Here is a 24,391-nt window from a genome sequence, read left to right as displayed (position 1 = left end):
CTAAAAGCTGCAGAGATTCTAGCTCTAGTTTGCTATCAATCATAACTCAAGATTACAATTTCATTTAAGTTTCCTCCCTAGTATTCCATTCTAAAACTGATTTTTTGTGTTTAATTGAAGCTCTACCGTGGCTTAAATCCTTACTGAGTTCAACACAGAAAGCAACAATAAGCCTAATAAAAACTGTTATGAAGCTAATTTTTCATGAGGCTGTTTTAATCATCCTTCATGCAGTTTCCAAGCTATATAGCAATGCTGAATAGAAACATTCCAATTGGTCAAAGTTAATTTTGTGCGTTTGAAAAAAAAGATGAGAACAATGAAGACTTTACTACGACCTGTTGTTGTCTTTGCGGGTATTTCAGATTTCCAAGATCACACTGATCAGCTTGATTTTTAAAATTATTTTTTCTTAGTAAAGTTCAAATATTAGGTTCATAATAAATTTTCAGAGGAAATAACATGGCTTAGTTTTTACACACTACTTAAAACAGCTAATAGATGAATATTGAAATGTAAATGACAGTATTACTAACAAACTAAGCACCGCTTTGTGAAAAACTTTAAGGCTTTTTTTATGAAAAAAATCATTAACCACTAAGATATTGATCTGAACTCTAAGAAACTAAAGTTAAGTTATAGCAGTATAGATCAAATTATTAGGTTTCAATATCATGTTGCCACTGGTGCAATGCCATTGCTCAAGCCAATTTTATACAATATACAACTATTACATGGTCCTATGGATTTTTCATCACTTTTGTGTATATTAAACAAGGCATATGAGATAATACCAAAGCATAATCACATTTACAGCTTGAGCTCTACTGTAAATAATAAAAGAGGGTTCATTCAGGTTTGTAGGTTTATTCCAAGAAAAAACAAATAAACAAGACCCCATAAGAGGGATTCCACAATTTTTTAGAGACTGGGAAATTAAACTTGAGAGAACTGTATGAATTCAGCTTGGCCCACTGTTTGTCCCTAACTCCATGAGCAGCCTGCATCTGATTTGGATTTTGAACCAGGTGGGCTTTGAGTGTTTATAAGTGTTCTTATGTGAAAAGTGAAAACAACTCACCTGATCTAAATGGAAACAGCCACGCTTTCCCTCATAGCAGTTTTGCATAGTTTCCACCAAAACATACATTACAAATATTCCCACAAACCTGTGGCTCTCTACTCCATTAATAAACCCCCAAGTAGGTCAAATACACAAGCTCATCATAACATGCCTATTAAGTAATAATCTGCCTTTAGTATTTAAAAAATCCCAAAAATTTTTTGTATCTCCTACAGGAGATACAACAACCCAAAAAAATTCAGACAAAATACAGTTCTTCTATTCTGCACTGTTAAAAGGTCACTTCTCCAGTCACCTTTTTTGACAAGAAAGGGATACAAAAAAATTACTCAACTTTGCTCTCTTTCAGTGCTGCACAGAAAGCTTTTAAGGGAGAAATCACTCTAATATGAAAGCAACACAAAGGGGCCACACGGAATATTGTGATTCTATAAACTAAATTACTCTGTCAGTGGGCTAATCTTTCATCTACAGGGAACCAGGCTCTCTGATCCTTGTGACTATTTTTACACATTGCAAAACAGCAATAACACTGCAATACAATTCACCAGACTTGGCCATCAGCTTCAGTTTTGGCTTGGACTCTCTAGAGAAGCACTGTTTTAAGCACATGTTAAAGCTCAAACTAACCCTCAAATAGTCGTGCATTTGTTCAGATAATGTCTAGGAGCAGGTTTCTCTGCTGCAGTTTCAGCTCCTGCTGATCTGTGTCTCCCAGGGCCAGAAGAGTGACATGAACCATCCCTGGCAGAGGAGCTCACACAAGTTTCACTTTCCCTGTGAACAAGAGCCTGGCATATGCACTAAAAGCAGCCTCACCTGCCCACTGCACAGTCAGCACTCAGGAGAAAATATAGGAAGCCCCTTTCTGATTTAGAGATTATTTTTGAAAAGCTCTGCTGTAGTTTACAGCCATTTCACATTTCCTGTAAACAATCCCAACTTTCAACAAAAAAATACAGTGGCTGCAGTGCTGCACATCACAGGAAGAGATGGTACATGATGGCACTTTGTCACAGAGCCAGCACCCACTCCCAGATTGCCCCTGACAAGGGAAAGGAGATTTCATGGTCTTCAGTCATCACCAAGTGTCTGGCCTCGAGTCTAAAGGGACATATTGAAATGTTCTCAATTCTGTCACATATACTGAGCATCACAGCGCCTGTCAAAAGCATCTCTGAGGCACCAGAACCAGACAGAAAGAAATATTAGACAGAAGGAATCAGGAGTAATTTAGCCCTGATACCTGCAAAAGCTCACATGGAAAAGGTCATCTCCCTGATCAATCCAGGCCGTGTCATACAGGCTCATAAGTATCCACAGCTTTTGTTCAACCAGGAATATCAATCCTGAAAACTTTAACACTTCATCCTGCTAGAGAAGCTGATATATGAACTATTTATTTCAATTTCAAGTTCAGGTGTTATTCTTATACCATCACTTCAAGTACATTTTTTTCTAGCACCCTTCAACATGCAGTCATTTGGCTGGTGAAAGCCAACACTGCTTTTCAGAGCTGAAGAGTATTTGAAATCCAAACCTCAAATGTACAATTCGTCAAATAAAACAAAATTAATCCCTTTCACAAAATAAACCCTTCTCTTCCTTAACAATTCTTCTTAAAAGACTGACAAAAAAACTAAGTAGGTTGATTTGGAGGAAGGGGGTTATGGGGGGCTTGGTTTTTTTTTGTTGTTTTTTCTTAATAATATCAAACTCTAGAATTATAGCCCCCTATTGATATATTTCCTCAATAAATTCAAGCAAGTTTTAGAACATCTTTATCTTTCTGGAAAATTTAGGTTAGATCATGGTCATTTTGAGGGGAGTAGCTATTCCTTTATTCCTTATTCAAGATACCTCCTTTTATGCTGTATTCTAGAATATAACTCCATTTATGCTCTAATGTATGCAGAAAATAGAGACATAATTAAAACTGGAAAGAAGCAACATATTCACTGCTCTGCCATTCCACAGGCTCAGCAAAATGTGTACACACAAAACCTATACACCACCATACTCAATTTCCACACTGCTTTTTTTTAGACTCCCACTTAACAAGCCTGTCATTCCTCACAATGGTTTAACAACTTTGTATTGGTAGAACAAAATTTCCCTTTTGCATGATGCTGTTTTCATACTCTAATGCCAGGAAATGGGCTCCCCCCTCCCATGCTCCCAAATGTTAGTCTGTAACCTTTATTTTGTATTTATCTGTAGACTTTATTTCGTATTTATATGCATAAGTGGTGAAATTTAAGGCAGCTGTTGCCATTTCCAATGCATTTCACTTGTTGACAATGGGAACTCCATAAATGCCAAGGTGCTTTGGGCTTTTTTTCTGAGGAGGGGGGCTGAAATATGATTTCTGGTGTTCTGTTGCCCACAGAAATGTTTTTCCAGTGCTCCTTATTGTCACTGTGCATTGGAGTTCCTCAGACCAGGACTCAGCTACTACGTGAGAGGCTTGAAAGCTGACACAGAGGAAAACACTGCCACAATTCATAGTAAATGTCCTTGTGGGCTCTGGAATGTTAATGTGCTGCATTCTGCAGTGAGGACAGGGCATCCAAATAGCTTCAAACTATTATAACAAGTTAAAAATTGTCCACTGGTAGCTATTTAAAGGTCATTAGTTACTTTATATATATATATAGTGCATGTATTCAGCTAGCAGAAATCTGGTACTACATTGTTGGCCATAAAGGGAAAAGTTGGACAAGTTCTAAATAGAGATCAAAGCCTGGGCCAGATCCTCAATTAAAGACAAATGAGTTATATTCATGCATACCAGCAGAGGATCTTTTACAGAGAGCAGAACACTTTGTATCAGAGCAAGAGTTAAATGACAAACCACTAGTGGTGTGACTGTAATTGTAACTGTTCTTGTCCAAAAATTCAAGAACCGAGTTGAATAAAACACTAAACAACAGCCCATGACGTTGATTTTATGGGTCATCTCACTTATTTATACAGCTCTTTTTGGCTTCAGAAAAATGAAACTTCACAATTAATAGACAAAGACAGCGATGTGTAACCACTCCTACCTTTAAAACCGATCTATGTATCCTCACAGGCAGCAAAATAACCTGTGTTTAAAATACAGCAATATGCAACATTTGTGGTTAGCAATTCATATGGGTTTGGGACAAGATATTTGAGTATCTTGAAAAATACTTGTTTGTTTTGGTTTCTTTTAAAGCCAAGAAAAGGAAAATAGCTAAGTGATGTTTTAATAAGGTCACAACCCCGAGGAGAAAATTATTTCATTTCCGTAACAATGAAAAAAAAGAGTTATGATTCTTTCTGCTGCCATTATTAATTTGGCAACGCTTTGGTTTCCATATACATATGCTGCATAGTAATAAGTTCCTTTCTAAACAAACAGTATCATACAGTGGAAAAAGGCTTAACAAAAAAAAAACCAAAAACTTCAGGTTTAAAGACTGTGAGTGAAAGGAAAAGATAATAGGTTGCCCTGGGCAGTAGTAAACCTGAAAATATCAATTTTACATGGTTATCTTATTGTGATTTACAGGGTTGGGTTTTCTTGACAAATAATCCCACATTCTAGAATTAAAAAAAAACAAAAAACAAAAACCCACCAACCAAAACAAAAAGTATTTTCTGTTCTCTGGTCACAAATAGAGGAAAAACTGAGAAAAGGACTAAGAGAAGATAATATTGGATGAAGGGAAACTGAGAAAAAGTATCAAAACATGAGTAAAGCAAAAAGGAATAAAACAGGCTTTATACAGTCCATATGGATTAAGACCCACTATTTGTAATGCTGAAAAACAGAAATTAATGCTGGAAACATTTGCTGAACCATATTTGCACTTTTTCTTTTAAAGGTCAAAGAGGTGTATAATGGTTTTGCAAAGAGACAAAAAAAGTCACTGTAATAAGGTCTGTTACTTACTATACTTGCTCTGTAACACTAAACCAAAGAGCAATGAACTGTACTTTTGGAAACCCTAAGGAATTGTCTTTTATAGCTGAAAGGTCAAAAGAGAATATGGGAGACCAGCTATTAAGTTACATGGTCTTTATGTATCGTTCACAGTTTGTCAGTGAATTTACAGGAAATTCTGTGTTGGAGAACAGAGACAGGCCTTGTTCCCTCTTAGTGTTTAAGGAGGAGAACCCAATCCCTTTGGCGTATTACCCTCCCTCCCAACACACACAATCTTTCCAGCGTATTTCTTCGCCCTTTAACATTTCTGTACCTATTCAGAATGAACACAAGCCTATTTCATAGGCACTTCCCTGCTCCTTTTGCAAGGCAGGAGCTGGCACAAGGGCAGGCTCACAGCAGAGTTGGGTTGGGGCAGCTGGCGAGCAGCAGCCGTCCCAATGCTCCCGTGTTTTGCAGAGCGCTGTCAGTCCATGGGAAAGCTCTGAAGCTGAATGAGATGGTGGGAGGGGCGGTGACAAAGGAGCTGCCCTGGGAATGTTGTCTATTTAGGCTGCACTCAAAGCCTGGACATTTTGTCTGAGGCACATCACTGAGATAGTGTTTCACTGTGCTGTTGGGCAGGGACTGCTGCACTTCCCTTCTGCCCAGCCAGAGGAGACTGCAGATCAGACATGTCCACAAGGATTGGTTCCCTACACTTGGACACTGAACAGTTAGGATCTTCAGGGTTGATCTGTGGGAACTCAGCACACCTCTCCTGACGCCCAGAGCTACCGAGAGAACCCTTGGGGGGCTCGGGAGCCTTGGGATGTTGCCAAAAGTACCTGGTGGCTCAACTTTGACCCTTCGAGACATGTACCACCTGTGTATGGGGATATGAGAATCACTGGTGTTTAAAGAACATAGAAATAGCACAATTACAGGTCAAAGTACAGATTTTAAGATTTTGGTACAGGGGGGTTGGAAAAACAAGATGGAGGGAGTTGGGGCCTGCCTCGTGGCTCTTCTTCCTTCTTCATGTCTTCCATTTTCTGTGTGACGTAGATATTTTTGATAGGTTCTTGGTGAAGGTACACTTAGTAATAAAAATGATAAGTATTGCAGACAAAAGATAAATATAGTTTACGTAGTCTTTGTTATAAAAAGATGTGACCGCCCTGTGGGCAGTCAGAGTGCCTTTGGCTGCCTTGCTGGTCAGACCCCGGCTGGGCAGAGAGGAAACTTTGTAGATAAGAAATAATAAACAACCTTGAAGACCGAACCTGAGAGTCCAGCCTCGTCTTTTGGAGCCCGGGGAGCGAACCCATCTCACCCTTGTCTGGGCAGAGACAGACAACAGCTGGCCCAGACAGTGATCTCTACAGCTGATTGACTGATGCCCTCCCAAGAGCAGTTTCTCTGACCTTTGCCTGCTTTCTGCACAAGGGAAGTGAACAAAATAAAACCTTCAACACCCCCTGCACCAAAGGGTTATGTGGCAGTGTTCTTCTTTAGGTGTGTTGTCCAGTTTAGAGCTAGCTGGCAGATATTTTCCCCAGTCAGTCACAGGGAGAAACCTCATTCAGCATTCCAGCTTTGGATCCTCCCTGGGAAATTCAAAATGATGTAGATAAGGTTTTCACAAAGGAAATGCCTCGCAGCAATCACTGCTTAACCATCATGTACCAAGATTAACTCTGTTTCTTTCCTTGAGGAGCAATCCAAGGAAACTGCTGGGTTATTGTGGCAGACATTGTAACTATCATTTCTGCCCAACAGGAATGTTGATCCATCTGGCTCGTTAGGAGTCTATGCTCCAGTTAATCCAGGTCAAAGCTGTTTTACTTCTGTGCAGTGGAAGCTATTTTGAAAAGTTCTGAGCAGTGCCCACAGGTTGAGACAAACAGCTATGCAGAGCTTTGAGCATAATTTACGTGCAACAAGAAGAATAAAGAGCCTTCTGCCGTACGTGCCATGAAATAATAGATCTGAACTTGTCAAGGTTCATTCTTGATTACATTGTTGTGTTCAGAAATTATTATTATTATCTTTATGTATCATTGAAAAGCGGTTCCAATGATTACAGGGGATGACAATTTGGAACACTTACACTGAGGAAATAACCAGCTAGAATGGTGGCTCGCTAAAATAAACACAAAGTGGAATTAACAGAGTAGTCCCAAGGGAGACATTGAGGAGCAAACCCCACAGGTTGCTGAAACAAAATTTAAAATAAAATAAAATAATAAAATAAAATAGAATAAAATAAAATAAAATAAAATAAAATAAAATAAAATAAAATAAAATAAAATAAAATAAAATAAAATAAAATAAAATAAAATAAAATAAAAGTTTCCAAATTAAATTTTTCAGTAAGATTTTTTTTTAATTTTTTTTTTTAAGAAAATGTGTATTTCTATAACTCTGTTCTAAATTAGATATGCTTAGGACACTCTTTGTAAGGCAAAGGTGTATTACAGAATAACTTGGGCTGCAAGGAAGGCCATCTAGTCCAACACTGCTCTCAAAGCAGGGCCTCCTCCAGAGCTGGATCAAGAAGCTCAGGGCTGTGTCCAATTGAGTTTGGAACCTTTCCAAGGGAGGAGATTCTACAACCCCTCTGCTTCACTGATGATACCCATAGTAAAAACCAATATTCTTAGTATCTTGTCAACATTTCAATTTCAAAAACCTGTTTCATCCTTTCTCTGTGCACTCCTGAGAAGAGTGTGACATAATTTTCTTCATAACTATCTATTAGACAGGAATTAGATCCCTTCATATCCTTTTCATGGCTATTTAGTACAGTAGTTTTAACTTTCATCACTAGGCAGAATACAGTTTTGCACCCAGTACAGTTCCCTACAATTTTCTAATGATGAGATTTTAGGCCTTTCTCAATTTTTAATTAACTATGGGCTATTATTTAGTAAAAGGAGAGCATCCCATATTCAAATAATTTCTCTCTTACACAAAATATATAGTTGTCCACAGTATATTAAATTCTTAAACCTGTGTGAAATTACCTAAGTTCTCTAAAGATGCCTGAAATAGATTCAAATCTTGGTCAGGGAGACCATGAGAGGCAAAGTTAAGCTGAGTTAAGTAGAATGCTTATACAGAAACTGAGCCAAGTAGCATGCTTATACAATACTGAGAATACATTTGCGACACAGTTCTTGAAACCACTCTTCAAATTTGGAGTGAACCCTGTCTGTGTTAACAGGAAAAGGGTGAATCCATGATTATCAAATGCATATTTGAATCAGTTCCTGATTGAGCTACACACAGTGCAAATCTTCTGCAAGTTTGATGTTCTAAATCAAGAAGATTGTTAAGTGTGCAAATACCTTTTGAGTCATTTGCAGGGCAGCTAGAAAGAAGGGAGAAGGGCTTTTATCTTAGATCCAGAATGCTCTATACTATCAAAGTACATAATTGATAAGGGATTACTGAGAGGAAAAATGGCAAAAGAAATTATATACCATGGATATTGCAGAGTCAAATTTCACAGAACAAGGAGAAAGCAAAAAAGAATTTCTTTGTTGGCTGAGATGCCTCCAGATGTCATCTCTAAAGACCTGAGTGTGAATAGCTCTTCAAGGCAAGGCAAACCCTGCAGTGGGCTGGAAAGGCCAGTAAGCCTCATGCTCTAGCAGAATATTGAAATGAAAAATTATCAGCCAAGAGTAAATTTGCAGACTCCCACAACATCTTGTTCCCAGCAGACTTGTGGGCTCTCAAGAATATAAAGGAACTACAGTGCCGTTTTAAGGACCTAATGGGAGGCAAATAATAGCAATTTTGAACAGGCAGGGACATCACTTCCTCCACAAGCTTCAAGACAAGGAGAGAGAATCATCACAGACTCTCTCCACAGGATGATTTAAATCAAAGTTGTTATCCAAAGTCTTTGAACACAGGACTGTTGTACTCAGCTTAGGCATATGAATAAACCAGAGAAGCTGCACTCAATGAAGTTTAACAGTAAATGGCCAAGTGAAAAGGCTTGTAAGCTTTTAAATACTTCATAGAATTTTAACACTAAAGGTAGTATACATTAAATATGAAAGCCATACTGAATTTCCCACTTTCTCTAGGAAAATACACCATATAATGTTTTCAAAACACTGGGAAATACAAGCACTTTTTCCCAAATATCTTCTCACACTTGAGAATGTGTATTAGGCACACAGGAGAAATTTCTATTTTTCTCTATCACCTGTTTCTTCAGTATCCAAGTAAATAGCAAAAAGGAGCAGTGAAAACACAGTAAAAGAAATTGAAGATCCCCAAGGAAAAGAGATAGGAGTTTTTGTCAAGGATCAAAAGGGGATTAAATCTATATGGTCAGTTAAGGAATATTCTGGGAGAACAGATTTACTGTAAAACAAAATTGGCTCACAGCTGAAGACACTGGAAGTCTGCAAAGCCAATACTGAGGAGCCATCAGATCTTCCCACCCCATTATGAGAAACACTTCACTTATTTTTCTTGGCTCAAAGAATGAGCCATACAATGAGATTTATGTTCTTATGAGATAAAGGGAAAAGTAATATAGGTGACAACAGTCATTTTAGCAGATCAAGAGGCAATATTATCAATACTATGGAAATAAAATCAACTGTAACTCCTGTTCCTTGCCTGATGACTAAGACTCCACCAGAGAGGATCTTTTTCTGTTTTGTTCTCTTGTGGTGTTAGTTTTTTGAAAGCAGGAAGGGAATAAGATCCTTTCAGACAGAATGAAGGGATTAGTGTATCATGCTGGTGATTTGGGATCAAAACTGGCATTGTAACTGCTGGGACATTTCTTAACAGTAACGAGGAGGCTGTCTGAAAAAGGAAGAGAGGGATTCAATATCAGTAGTCACAGTAAACCATGTTACTACTTCAAAAGCTGCAGTTCCTGACAATAAAGAAAGAGAGAGAAGAAAGGCTTAGCAGAACATTTACCATCAGTCTCATTACCTGTGGGCACAGGCAACCAAGCCGAATCCATTTGCTCATTTTTTGTGCCAAGCCATAACAGGCCCCATAACATTTTTATTCAAAATATGTAAAAATTGAACCTAATTTTTTTACAGGGAAGTGGAAGGAGGAGGGCAAAAGGACAATCATGACAAAACAATTGCAAAAGAGGGCCAGTGCTCTGAAGCTGGCAAAGCAGTTTATGGGCAATACCACTCAAACAATGGATAATGGGAGCAGTCCTGAAGCACCTCCAGCTGCCCTGGCCCCACACAACTCAGACATTCCCTCTCCCTCCCAGTGAATAGATCTCTGTTTCAGAAGTGTGTGGGCCTGTCAGGCTTTGGCCTCAGCCCCCATCTGAGCAGCAGCAGCTTTTCCTCTGTGGTTTTCAGCCTCTGGTGCTCAAGGTGGACGTGCCCAACCCCACAGACCCGAAGGCATCACCTGGAAGAGCACCAGTGCTGGAGACTGAGCTTCAGTGAGAACAAACGAGACCCTAACCAGCCCTTCCAGTCCATAAACGAGGCTCAAGTTGAAGATGTGTCATACAGATATTCCAGTGTGAGGTCTACATTAACTTAGTCTGTGATTAATTGAACCCATCACAATTTATGCATAATCTGTAATTTATGCCACGCTGCATCAAGCAAGCATGTATTTTATTGTACACACAGAAGAAGATGATTTAGATTATAAGGGACGTGGTGAAGGGACATACAGCAGACTTGTCAGGGAGGGGAAGGGAGGAGAACTAGAAAGGGCTCTGAGGGAGAGACCTGTGCTTTCTCATCCTTGTTACCACACTCCCTTTTGTGAAAGCTGTAACTCCAGCAGCGTGGTCTTGCAAATCTACCTGCCAACCAGCCTGAGAAGACACGGTGATACAGGGATGCAAATGAGAAGTAAAGAGGGTTAGAATGAATTCCCAGATCTGCTACTCCTGCTTGTACTTTTTTAGGGTTTTCTTCACCTTACATTGTCATGCAAACTCTTCACTAGCATGCATTATCATGGCAGAGCTCTGAGGCTGACGTGCATCTCAGGTCTTTCCTCCAAACCTCCCTGGCTGTGTTCTGGATGACTTCTTCTCTCCCTTTGTCCCACATCCTAGTGCAGCTTCAAACAGCCTTCCTGACTCTGCCTTTTCTTCAGTTCCTACTGTCCCCAACATCCCCGATTCTTCAGGGAGGCTATCATTACCATGATATTTGTATCATCAAAACAAAACCTTGTAAATGTTCTGTAAATATAAAAATGCACTTCTTTTGTTGGAAATACGAGAAAAAATGAATTCATGAATAAATAACCCCACAAACTGGAGGTGCCACTTGCCCAGCTGGTGTTTGAATTGCATTGAAAGCCAGCTCTGTCCTCCTGGCCTCCATAAAGAAATCTTGAGGCAGGAAGGCTCTGTGCATAAGGAAACCTGGGGTAGTGACTGCTTTAGTCACAGAAACAAAGGGATTCGCTGATTTTCTGGTGCAATTCTGACTGGATTGCAGCACTGACATTTTTGTCTGTTAAAAATGATGATACTGTTAACAGTCAGGGCCCCATAAGAGGGTTTCTCTGCGTGAAGTCAGGCTTGAGTGTTACACTTAATCTGCAGTTACATTTTAAATTGCATTTATATTATAGCTTAATTGAAGTGTGCATACGATTTCCCACAAATACTACTTTCAGCTGTTATACCATATCAATAATAATTAGAACGATTTATACTTTCATTCCACTCAGATCATGTGTGATATGCTTCAGAATAACTAGATCTTTCAACAACAGCTGTAATAGCTAATAACTGTCACCACCATCACATGAGGTGCTTGAAGCTTCATAAACTCACCTCCAGGATTCTTTCTTGCAACATCTTTGATCATTTTCAGCTATGACTGCAGCCCTGGCTACACCATGACAACTTCTCTTTTCATACAGAAAATACATTCCTGCTCTCTTCTGCCAACCTAATTTCAGTATTCAAATTCATTGACTAAAAACTAACCAGGTTTTTGTTTACAGTGATTACAAATTCATAATCCCATCTGGGCGTCAGAATTTTGCACAGCACATTGGCAATTAATATCCAATTAATGCTTGTAGACCCACTGATTGTATTACATATCTACAAAGCAGACTGCTGACACATTCATTTATATTTCACAGCACACTGCAGGCTGTATGGTACAGAGAGTACATTAAAAACTCCTAGAGTATTCCAGACTCAGGTACAAGAACTCCCCAGGAACATATTCTCACCAAAACAACAAGACAAACAACCAAGAAACCACCATAAAACCCAAAAAAAACCAACCCCACAACAATAAAACTTAAACAAAAAAAACCTTGGGGAAAAAAAAATCCAGGGATTTTTTACTGTGTAGAAAACAGAAAAATTAAATCATCATAGATAAAATGTAATGCCTGGTACTTGGCAAAGGACTCAGGCAATTGCAGAGAGGTGTGCTGTTTCTGTGTGAGAAAGAAATAGTGGATCAGTAACTAAAAGTAACTTCCCATGGCTGGTCACAGCTGTAGGTTTAGCTGTAGACCAAAACACAGGCTTCAGCTGATGTAAGTTACATCACAGAGCATTACAATAAAACAAAATAGAGATTATGCAATTTTGTATGATGTAAAACTGAAATTGAATGTAACTTTCAAAGAAGTGATATTGACTTAGGGAATCCTGGAAACTGTGTCATGCACAATACATTTTCTTTCTGGCTCAAAAATACTATGTCTTAATGTAAAGCTGTTATATAAAAGTACATATTACAAGTTACCAAAAAGAGTCCTCAGGTTTCTAATAGGTTCCCAGCTGGAAGCCTTTCCCATTAGAATGGAACTGAATGACTTCTGATTATTAGTAAATATTTCCAATACCTCACTTCAAATGACTTATTCTAAATTTTAGCATTTAACTGAGCTACACATTCATGTAATCGCATAATATGCTACTGAACAGTTCAAAAAGCAGCTAACTCTTTCTTTGCTGCACTTTAACAAATTAAAATAACATTAAAAATAGGGCTCAAAACTCAGGTGACATAAACAAACATAGCTTGAAAAAATAATTACCATCTCTTATTCGTTATTAAAAATGCTGATGGTTTCTTGTTACTAGAAAATAATCAGGAAGCATATTGAAGTTGCTATAATAACAGAAGATGATAACAAAAATTACCCAAACGTTTGACAGATACAGAGAAGGATGGAACAAACAGAATTTATATTCATCTAAAGGATTAAAGTGGCAAAGTCAACCATAGTGCTTTTATGAGAGACACATTGACTGTACACTCACTAACAGCATTCATTTGGAAGGCAATAAATATTTTAAAGGGATTACTTTTATTCCTCTGGTTTTGAATTAAAGAAATCAAAAATAAAATCTCAGCATGTTTAAATCTATATAAACTAAAGGTCTCTCAGGCTTTTAAAAAATTTTTTGCAGAGAAAATTTGCAACAAGTCTTCCAAATAATAACCATATTTTCACAGAATACAAATCAAAGTACTACCTTAGACACTTTGCTAACTTCTAATTTTTAAATAACTTCCAAAAATATGCTGATACTACTGTAGGTGTTTGCTGCATGTGTTTAAGGAGTTTTTAACTTGAATAACTTTTTAAAATAATGGACATTCTATAGTACATAATAATTTAACTAGATGGGCTTTCCAGTAAAGGGATGTTCTGATAAGCTAGAATTCAGATTAATACCTCCTGAAAGACTAGCTCTAAATTGATCTGCAGCTAGTTTATAATATGGACACAAAGGCAAATATGGACAGTTTTGATTCTTGTGTGCACACCCTGCAAAAAACCTGGCACCAACAGAACATGAGAGATCCCAAATCTCTCTTTAAAGCCACCTTCCACACTAGTCAGACAGGCTGCTGGCAGCCAAAAGCACTGAATGAGCTGGTCAGGGGCACTGCAAGGTGATTATTGATTATTTGAGAGAGGCCCTTGTGATTGTGGGAGGCTCTGGAAGAAGGGGAAGAAAGTAAATGGCATTTATTTCCAAATAAAGCAAAGAATATTTGGGTAATCTGGGAAAGCAATGAAGCAAATCCTCTGAAAAACCTGCAAATCATCCTTGAAATCATGTCCTAACATATGAAAAAAAAAGAAAAGAAGCTGACTGGGAGTGTAGACAGCATGGTTTTACATGGAAAGTGATGCTTGACCAACCTGACAGCATTTCATGAAGAGGTGACTGGCTCAGAGAGGGGGGGACAGCACTTGATGCTATTTATCCTGACTTCAGCAAGGCTTTTAACACTGTCTCCTATAACATTTTCATTTAAAAAACCTGCTTTGAGGGTTTAGTAACAGACCAAGTGGCCAGTGGGGTGCATTGAAAGCTAGCTGAACTGCTGGGCTCAAGTTTGGAGCTGGTTGTAAATTTTCTGTCCAGGAATCTGACAGGAGCCTTGTGCAGCTCAAGAAGGGGAAGCACAAAGTCCTGCACAGAGGGAGGAACCACTGCATGAACCAGGAGAAGAAGCTGGGGACCAAACAGCTGGAAAACAGCTTTCCAAAAATGGTTCTAGTGGACACAAAGCTGGGCATGAGCCAGCAATGTGCCCTGGCAGCAGGGAAGGCAAATATTATCCTGGGCTGCATCAGACAGACTGTTTCCAGCAGGATAAGGGAGATGATCCTTCCACTCTGCTGAAGCTTGGTCAGCCAAAACTGGAGCCCTGAGTGCAGTGCTGGGCTCCCCAGGATGGATGCACTGGAGTGAGTCCATCAAAGGGCCACAAGGAAATGACAAAGGTGATTGGACCACCCTGCAGATGAGCAAAGGCTGAGCAAACCAGGACTGCTCAGCTGGGAGCTGTGAAGGTTCAGGGGGATTTTATCAGTAACTAACTATTTGATGGCAGGGAGCAGAGAAGGCAGAGTCAGGCTCTTCTCTTCAGTGCCCACTGGCAGGAGGAGAGACAATAGGCATAATTTGAAATTTAGAGGAAATTCCATAGATAATTAAGAAGAAAACCAGATTTCTGTGAGGACAGTCAGTTGCTGGGACAGGCTGTGCAGTCTCCATCCTTGGAGATATTTAAAACCCAAGTTGACATTACCCTGAGCAACCTGCTCTCACTGACCCTGCTCTGAGCAGGTAATTAGAGTAGATGATCTCCAGAGGCATCTTCCAGCCTCAGCTGCTCTGTGAGTCTGTGAAATATCATCAGTTTATAGGCTGAGCAACAGTTTCTGGAAGCACTCCAAGACAGACACAACACCTCTTAGGAACTCATAATCCATCAAAAAAAGCCTCCATAGATTGACTTATTGCACCAGGAAAAAAATGAATTCCTTGGTTACTATTTAGGGCTAAGACATTTTTCACTTTCTAGATAAGAATTTAACAGATAAGAAGCAAATAACCTTGGTGTCTAGAGTAGGCAGATTTAAGGAAAAAAAAAAACCTCTGTCCACATTTTGAACAAGTCCTTGTTCAAGTCACATCCTTCCTTCAGTTAGGGGGAGGATTATTGGTCAAGTAAACTTTGCTTCACATTTGCCTGCAACATGTCAAGTGCAAAATGAATCAATTCAGCGGTAGCAGCAGCTGCGAAGAGTTGGCAAAATGACTGTTAAATCAGCTTAAGATAACATGCAATAATTAGCAAGCCTTCTTGGGGGAGGAAAGGGCTTATTTAAAGTAGCTAAAGCAGTACAGCAATGGATGTGGATGACTCAGAGAAATAGAAAAACAGCAAAAGGACTAAAGAGAAAATAAGAGAGCTGATAACAGTATTCGTAGAAAGAGTTTGGGCTCCACAATTCAGCTCCTATTCCCCAAGAAAAATAGGTTTGTCCTTACAAGATGAAAGAGTGAATGTTACTGTCATTCGGTTTCTTTCAAAAGAAACATAAAATGTTTCCAATTATGGTTTTTAGCTGTAACAGTTGAAAAACATTATTAAGTTAGCAACTGTGCTAAACCCAGCAGTAATTCTGAATTGATTCTGTAAAGACATGCCTTGTTTTGAACAGGAAATAGAGATGGACAACATAATCCAATAGATTTCCTTTCCCAAGGCAAAAATGTGCCCCAACTTATATTCTCTGAAGCTTTACATCAGTCAGGTAATTGGGACAGAAACACCACTTCACTGAGGACAGCTTTTACTCCTAATAGAGGAATTTGACATAACTAAGTACAAGTTCTACTTATATCCCCTCAAGAAAGCATCTTGATGCAAGCAACTTCTTTCAAATCTATGCTAGTTTCACTGAAACATCCTGCAGCCAAGGATACAGGTATCCTGGAACTTCAAACAGTTACAGAAAAAACAATCAGATTTAGGATGATTTCTTTTATTTATAAATATAAAATTTTTTGCAGTAAGGTTTTTGTTTACAGTAAGTGCTACACTTTCTACTGTTAGATATCTGCTCCTAGAATCCATCCTTTATTTCACAGTTTTAATTTCCCTCCATGATTCTTGCTAGAGATTTTAAAACTGATTTATTTAATTATTAGGAAGAACAGAAAGGTCAGAATGAAGCCTACAACATGCTTGTCCTTTACAGACTACTATAAAAGGAACTGTTCTCATGTTTTGGCGAGAAAACAAGAATTCGTTTTTGTGAAAAGTTACTTGGCTTCACCTTTGGTTTCCATTCAACATCCAATGCTACCAAAACTTTCTCCTCTGTAAACAGAGTATAAGCAGAGCAAACACTTTAATCTGGATCTTCTGCATTTTTGGAGCGTGAGTAACCATCAGCCAACCAAGCATTTATAAATGTGATCTTAGAATTCGGTGTAAAAATACACTGATTTCTATTTCCAGCATCGTTGGCAGGGCTTGGAAGGGTGGGGCAGGGAATAAAATATGTACTAAATCACATGATAAGAAAAGGTCAACAGTAAATAAAGTCAAATGAATTAAAGAAATACTGTTGTATTCCTGAAATCCAGTGCAAAATAATTTGGGGTTTCCTAAAATCTTCATTAAAAGCAGCACAAAAACCCACTAAACTGAGTTTTTTTGAGTTAGTAAGCCTGTACACATCATGTCCACAAATCCACCACAGGTTTGTAACTTCTCAGTTTCCTCTTCCCCTTCATTTTAATGAGCAGGTGCCCTCATTAACTGGGCAGGAGTGTCTCTGGCCAGTCCCACCTGGATCTCTCTGCAGCAAGGAGAGCCTCTGACCCTCTTGGTCCCCCCAGCCTAAACAGATTTGCCTACGTTTTCCTTTCTTATTAGTTGATTGGCTTTGGAATGAGTTAGACAGCCAGGGAGGGCTGGGGACTCCTACTCTGTAAGCCCAGGAATGTGACAGGATAGCTTTATGTCTAACAGCATTTTCCCTGTGTCAAAGGAAAGGACAGAAACACTCCCAGTTATTGCTATCAACAGCATCAGACATTTACACCAAAACATGTCACAGACAATCCACACCCAGTAACTTCATGAGGAGTTCTCTAACACCTCCAACAATGCTAACTACTTCATGTTATTAATATTTTAGAAAATACAGAGCTTGCATTAATTTCCCCCAAGCTCAGCAACAGCTAGGTAGCTTTGAAGTTAGTTCAGAGTGAAATACTTCATGAACAGTCTTTTCCAAATAAAAACTTTAAAATACTGGGGTGAGGGGAACCAACACTGAGACAACAAGGTGAAGGGTATTAAAGAATTTGTGTGTGATGAGCATGGAGAGGCTTAGGAGAGAGGAGGACAGATGAATAGAGACCTCAGATTTCTAAACAACTTCTTTGATACACACAGCATCAGCAGAGTGTGAGCTCTGTAAAAGCAATAATAGATTTCACTGCAGAAATGTTTCTTATGAGAAACCTGGACCTGGTTAGGACCAATAAACAAATACTTTCTTTCTTTCCTTTCTTCCCCTCCCACTCCTCACTTCTCTCCAGCCACTGCAGTCCATGACCTTCACAGGGAAGCACTTCTGCTTTGACAACAGGCTGCAAACCTCCAAGGACTAGCAGTGATTTCTGGGAGAGAAAACTGTTGCCTCACTCACAATCCAATCAAAACCTAAATGTACCAAGTGAAAAATAAACCAAGGACATCATTATTCTGTTTCATTGTGATTTGGCTTGCCTTCAGATTTCATACTCTGTATATCTGAAATAGCAGCAACACCTCCATTAGCTGGGCTTTTCAACACTTTAATCAAAGTATCTTTCAGAATGAAAAAAAAAGCAGAAATGTCAAATTCCAATCACCCTTTAAATTCCCTCAATTCCCTGTGCTACAGAGAATCCAAAGCCTTACCTGGGGATAATTTCCTGTACAAACCAGAGTGCAGGCACGCAGAAGCTCTGCCACGTTGGCAGGCACCAATTTTAGAACATGGCAAGCCCTGGGGCTGTGGGACAGGGAGGCTCCCCTGCAGGCATCCCGTGCTCATGGCCATGCTCCTGCACCCAGGGTAGCTGATTTCTCACACAGGATAACAACTTTCACACTTTATAAAAAATACAGGTTATCATGAGTCCAGCTGAACAATGCTGTATACCTCATCCAGCGTGCATTATCTGCCCTTCTTCTTTCCAAGTTTATATTAAAAATATCAGATGCTGGAATTTCTGTTTTCACTGGGACACTTCTGAAGGCCAAGAGACCCAGAGTTTTCTCAGACTTTATTGGCATCCAGAGGAATGAACTGGTTTAAAGAAACAGGCACAAAAGGTTTGATTAACCTGACTAAAACTCATTTTCTTTCTCATTCTGGGGTGCTTGCAGTACCTCTAGGTCCCCAGAGTTCTTGACAAAGATTTTAACAAAGGCAAGCTAAGCAAAATGTGATATTCTGGATCAACATTTAGGTCATTTCTACACACTGAAGTTTTTAAAGCTTTTTTTTTCTTTTTTTAAGGAACCCTGAAACCATTATGTTACTTCATAGAAAACTACTCTAGGGAGAAAAACCACACCCTTAGGACTAACATACTTCTATAATGGCTTATTTGAGGAAACTTTTACAACTGTATCTTCTTGTTTTATTATCACTGAAATTATGCTACTTTCTTTCTGCTGAAGATAATATTCCTTTACAAATTCTTCAAGAAAGAAATTAAGTATAAATCTGGCATGTTAACTGTTATCTTGTATGAACATATCCAACATTACAAGAACATATGCTTCTGCTCACATAATACTATTTCTTCTACACATTCTCATAATATTTAAAAACTATATTTGCTCTTCAGAACAAAAGACCAAGTATAACAGAAAAATAGTCCAACTGATAGATATGGATATTTTAAAAATACAGAATTAGAGAAAAGACCAGAAAATCTCTCAAATAGTATCAGCCTCATGCTCTAAATAATACCCCATAATACAACTTGCAAGAAGAACCAAGAAAGTTTATGACTTTCTCAAAATGCAGCTTATCTGTCCTTCAAAACATATAATTAAAAATGTTCTGACTTGTTGCACATGCGGTACATAACCTAGAAGGGAAGTCTCTGTGGTCTCTGCAGCGAGTACTCTGAACCTAAACCACTCCTTTGCTCCACGTGTTTTTCTGGGAAGATGAAGGATCTTGTTCCTCTGTGCAGAGCTGTTGGCAAGATGTTCTGGAAAGCCACACTCCATTAACCATTATTCCTGCTTTCCACAAAGCTCAGTCTTTGATAAGGCTCAATTATTTAAAATTCCCAATGCTGTTGTGCTTCCCCCGGCAGTGATACAGTATTACCACAAGTGCATCTCCTGCAACAGCAATGTGATGCTACAAAGTTCCACTAAATTTATTGAGAAGTCTTCATCCAGCAGTTAGCTATAACACAGTACAGTGGTTATCCTCCTAAATGATAATTGAGCTTTGGGGTAACATTTAATTGAAAGTGTACTGTGAAAATCAACAAGTCAGCTCTTTCAAATTGAGGCTGCTTGGTTCAAAATACCATTCAATGTGATTTTGTCTCACAGTAATCCATGACAAAAATATATGAGTCTAATCCTGTTTTCTCTGGAAATAATTTAAAAACACTTAACCCCTTGGACAATTCAGTTCACATTATTAGTCAATGGTTAACTTTTTTCTACAAATATTGTATATTTTCAGTAATAAATCAGCAACTATTTGATTAGTAAAATAATTGCCTTGTTTCCTTTTAAAAAATGTTTATATTTTCACAGAATGTAGCATGCTCTTAGACTCCCATTCTTTGAATCCTTTGAATTCCCCTGATCAATAACTGTGTTGGAGGGATCTGTGGGCAGCTGTGATGCCCATGGGCAGCCAGAGCACCAGGGCTGAGGGAGCAGACAGAACAAAGCGCCCTCCTGCACCAGCTAGGGTGTGACTCTCCAAGGAGTTCTCTCCTTACAACCAAGATCCAAAGAAGTTTGCTGCCATGCTCCTCCTTTCTCCCTGGGTTGTCTTGGGCCACAGCAGATCATGTGGCCCATCAGGAGGAGCCTGCCAGGCCAGCATTCCCCTACAAGGCGTGTGTGTGTCACAGGGCTCGCTCTGGAGGAGCTCCAGTGTCACCCTGGCGCCCCACACACCCACTGTCAGTCTGTGCCCACCAGCCAGCCCCAGAGCGTGGCTTTGAGTCAGCCTCCTCCAAAAGGGATGCAGGGCACATCCCTGGGGTGGGCACAGTCATCAACAGGGAATCTGACATCTGGGGATTCACTGCAGAAATTTCTGATCTGAGCTGAGGTGTGAACCTGGATGGAGCCCAGCTGAGGAACATCCATGGCATCCTCTAAGAGACCCCTTGTGGCCACCAACTTCCAGGCAGGATTAATTTCTTTTCCATGCTGGATGATTAATTCTATTTTTAGTCACTACTTTGTGCAAATCCAAGCAGAGAAAGAGGATGCCTGTGTGTGACTGCAAGCAGAATTTGGTTCCATGTCAAAATAAGGACACAGAAAGAGGATTATATCTGCTAGAAGGAAGAAATACAGCGTATGATACTGAATCCCCTAGGGAGACTGACTTCTGAAATGAAGTTCCCAGTAATCTCATCTTAATTAAAACAAAATGAAATTTATGATATCTCATTTCCCTGCCACTTTATTATTTAGGTGTCATTGTCAAAGACTCTGCAGAAATTGAGGAAGAGACAGCAGCTGCCCCAAGGAGTTTCCAGTCTGACTCGGGAAGAAGTAAACACTGAACAGCTCAGGAAAGAAAGCAAAGCCCTTGGCAATGAATAAATACCTTTGTATTTCACAAAGGTCATTCCCAGCTAAAGTGAAACGAGTCAGGGAATGAAGAACCCATCTTTACTGCTGTGGCACAGGGGAGAACAGAATACAAAAGGGAAGAGGTGAGTGCAGAGGTGGATGAAGGGTTGAAGAGGGGCCAACAAGAAAAGAGAAAGGATGGATTTAAAAACAATACAAAGGTGTAAGTGACCACTGACTGTCACTTTTAAAAGCAAGAGGTTTTCATCCAATATGGAAAGAAAAGCAAAGGAAGCCAAGACAACAAGGGATGTGACATGTCCTGAATGAAGGCGGAGGACAAATTTGGGAACATGATTTTGGGTGCACCTTGTCACAAAGTGCAGATACAGGTTTTTCTACTTTTATTGAAATAAAGCTATGAAAACCCCCTTGAAAATATTATAGAAAATTATAGAGAGAAAAATGTCATGATCTTTAAAAGAGTGAGGATATAGCTGAGGAAATCCATTCAGCTAAATAACTCTCAAAAAGTGCTAGGACATCACCCTTTCATTTTAGATATGGACACAGTTACATAACATAATTTAGCAAGTGATTTAATGGCTCTTGTCATGAATGCTATTCATCTGCTAGATGCAACTCTGGTTTCTATTCATATTTTACAAAACCTCTATCACATCTATTTTTTTTTCATCTACTAATCTTCTACAGTTCCAGAGTAAAATTACAACTTTTGAACTAGGCAGTAGTTTCACCCTTACTTAGAAAGCACCTGTCCAGCTTTCCTTGCAGCACCATCTATTCCCCAAGGCTGAGGAAAAGAAATCTGGGCTGATATTGGGATTTCCCTTGGAAAGGGAGTATATAGAAAAGTGAAGAAAACAAATTACCCTTATTCCTCTCCAAAGAATCCTCTTGCTAGCTGGGACTAAAGCCTCTTAAGAGAAACTCAAGACATTTCTTCTTCCCAACTGCACCTCCAGCATTTTCAGAAGTTAAGAAAACTTTCTCATAATTATCCAGTTTGTGATAATGATGCTCTCCTTTTTCTACCCTACTTAAACTTCTAGACTGTGTCCAATAAGTAAAAATTTTATCACTGAAGGAGCTCTCTAAGCAGTACAAAACTGTCTGGAAAATTAATAGCTAATTCAAATTTTATTTATTGCACAAAAAACCAATGTCTGACTTCATCTTGCAAAAAAGGAAAGCAAATATGGCATAAGACCACACCTGCACCTTGAAATTTTCTGTTTTAAGCTTCCTTCCAGTCAAACATAAAAAAATTTAATCTTATTTTGAGACTGTCTTCATCACATGGACCACGCAGTACATTATATGCTATGGGGATAAATGACAACACGTCTGTATTTCCATGCCTTTTGTGATCAGAAAATAGAGAAAAACAGAAATTCTATCTAACAGGACTAAGCTGAAAGTGGAAGAGCCAAAATACATCATAAAACAGGGGGCAGAGACCACAGACTATGTCCAGACAACACTGACACTTCTTTTTTCACTGGCACAATCTGTTCTGAGAGCCTGGGTGGGGGAGGAAGAAGAAAGATCATCTGGGAGCATGGTAGATGGATTTTAAAACTCTGTCATTCTTTCATTCTTGGCTCTCTTCAGTCTCCTGCTCTTGGCATCCTCTGTTTTTCTTCATATTGCACATAGAGGTTCGTTTTATACCAACAAACAAGTGCAACTCTGGAAAAGATGCCTGGGTTTTTTTTGGTTTTTTTGGTTTTTTGGTTTGTTTTTTTCTGGGAAGTGCACAGGAGAGCTCAGCTGCTGCTTGCTCCCAACTAAACTGACACCCCCTCATTCAGCTGACACCAGACAGTTCAGCAACCAGAGAAGAGCTCTCTTATTCTGTAAGTTAATATTAGGCGATGAAACTGCATATGCCATTAAAGTTCAAAGAAACTGATTACTCCTTTGATGTGTTGCCAAATTATTAGAATAATGACACTATTTTTTTTCAAGTGTATTGGTGTGTCTCCTCAATTCTCTCTTTTTTAACCCCATGCTTTAATAACTGTTGAACTTCAGAAAGAAATGTGTTATTTTTCTTCAAAGGAGAGCTGGGTACTGTTTCAGGATGACTTCTTTTATATATAATGTAAAGGATATTAGCCCCCTATTAGAGACAAAAAAAAAATCACTTTATTTTCCCCCTCAGGTGCTCTCCTCTTTTAGACTTGGAAAACAAACATTTAAAAATGCATGCTGTTAGTGGGCTGTGCAGCACTACACTGCTCTGTCAAAGTGAATATTGTGATAAATTATGCCAGTCTGTTCATACTTACAATCATCTTCCACTTCCTCATACCAAAGCATGTGAGCAGACATGAAATCTCTCCACAAAACAGAGGAAAAAAGAAAACAACGGCAAAATATTTCTTGGCAAAGTATATCCCAACTTTGCTGCTCCAGGAGCTTTGGCTGGATTAGGGTCGTCCCCGCTCGGGGCCGGCTGTGTCCCCGCAGAGCCCCGGGGCAGGGCAGAGCCGGCGGTGCCCGGTGGGAGCGCCCGGGGGTCCGCGCAGGGAGCGGCAGGGACGGGCGGGATCCTGGCTTCACCCAGCCGGCATGGGAACTAATGCCAGGGCTCTTTGGAGGCCCCGAAATGTTTCAAATTCCAGGACCTGCGCAGAAGCAATGCTCTCTGTGCTTCCCCTTCAAAACAAAGTTGATTTCCCATAATAGGACAGCCCATGCACTCGACGTATAAGGCTCTGCTTCCAGGGTGGCATGTGCGATGGGTTTAAATTATGGGCTGCAGCTTCCCAAGAAACATTCGGGCTGCGAAGCGGGGTGAAGGTATTTATGCTCCCTTTGCACAGCTCCCTGGAGAGCCCTGTGAAACAAATTTGATTCCCTCCCAGCTAATGACCCCCGGCCCATCCCCAGACAGGTTCCTCCTTTTCTGGGAGAGGAGCAGCAACCCTCCCTGACTTTTGGGATTTCAACCTCCCTCCCGAGCAGGAGAAAAATAAACAAACCCTAAAATAGTGTTGTCACCAAACTAAATGTGTAAATGTTAACACAAGTTGTGGTAAGTCAGTAGCTGCTTAAACAGGAAAAAAAAAAAAAAAAACCAAAAAAAAAAAAAAAAAAAACCAAAAAACCTCAGGAAACCTCAGGACTATTGACTTACAACTGACCTTTTCCACTCCCACCAAAACCACGCAGCACTAATGCTGTACACAGCCCAGGAGCTGCAGAGGAAGCAGAGGAAGGAGTGCACACAAGCTGCCAGTCTATTTCTCTTCCTAACAGAGG

At 39.5% G+C, this 24,391-nt stretch overlaps 1 protein-coding gene across 5 annotated transcripts in view; it reads right to left on the bottom strand.

The window, feature by feature from the left end:
* DMD (dystrophin) overlaps positions 1-23,678 on the bottom strand; it is a 972,793-nt gene extending 949,115 nt beyond the window's left edge. For all 5 annotated transcript variants that reach the window (XM_084201221.1, XM_084201219.1, XM_084201223.1 and 2 more), the window contains exon 1: positions 23,416-23,678. In XM_084201221.1, coding sequence (XP_084057347.1) covers positions 23,416-23,458 — 43 coding nt within the window. In that variant the 5' untranslated portion in view covers positions 23,459-23,678. The remainder of the gene's footprint in view (positions 1-23,415) is intronic.
* Positions 23,679-24,391: the final 713 nt, after the last annotated feature.

Source organism: Fringilla coelebs (genome assembly GCF_963513975.1).
Source record: "Fringilla coelebs genome assembly, chromosome: 2".
Taxonomy (NCBI): domain Eukaryota; kingdom Metazoa; phylum Chordata; class Aves; order Passeriformes; family Fringillidae; genus Fringilla; species Fringilla coelebs.
Note: the sequence above shows the minus strand (reverse complement) of the source record. Positions and strands in the feature narration are given on the sequence as shown.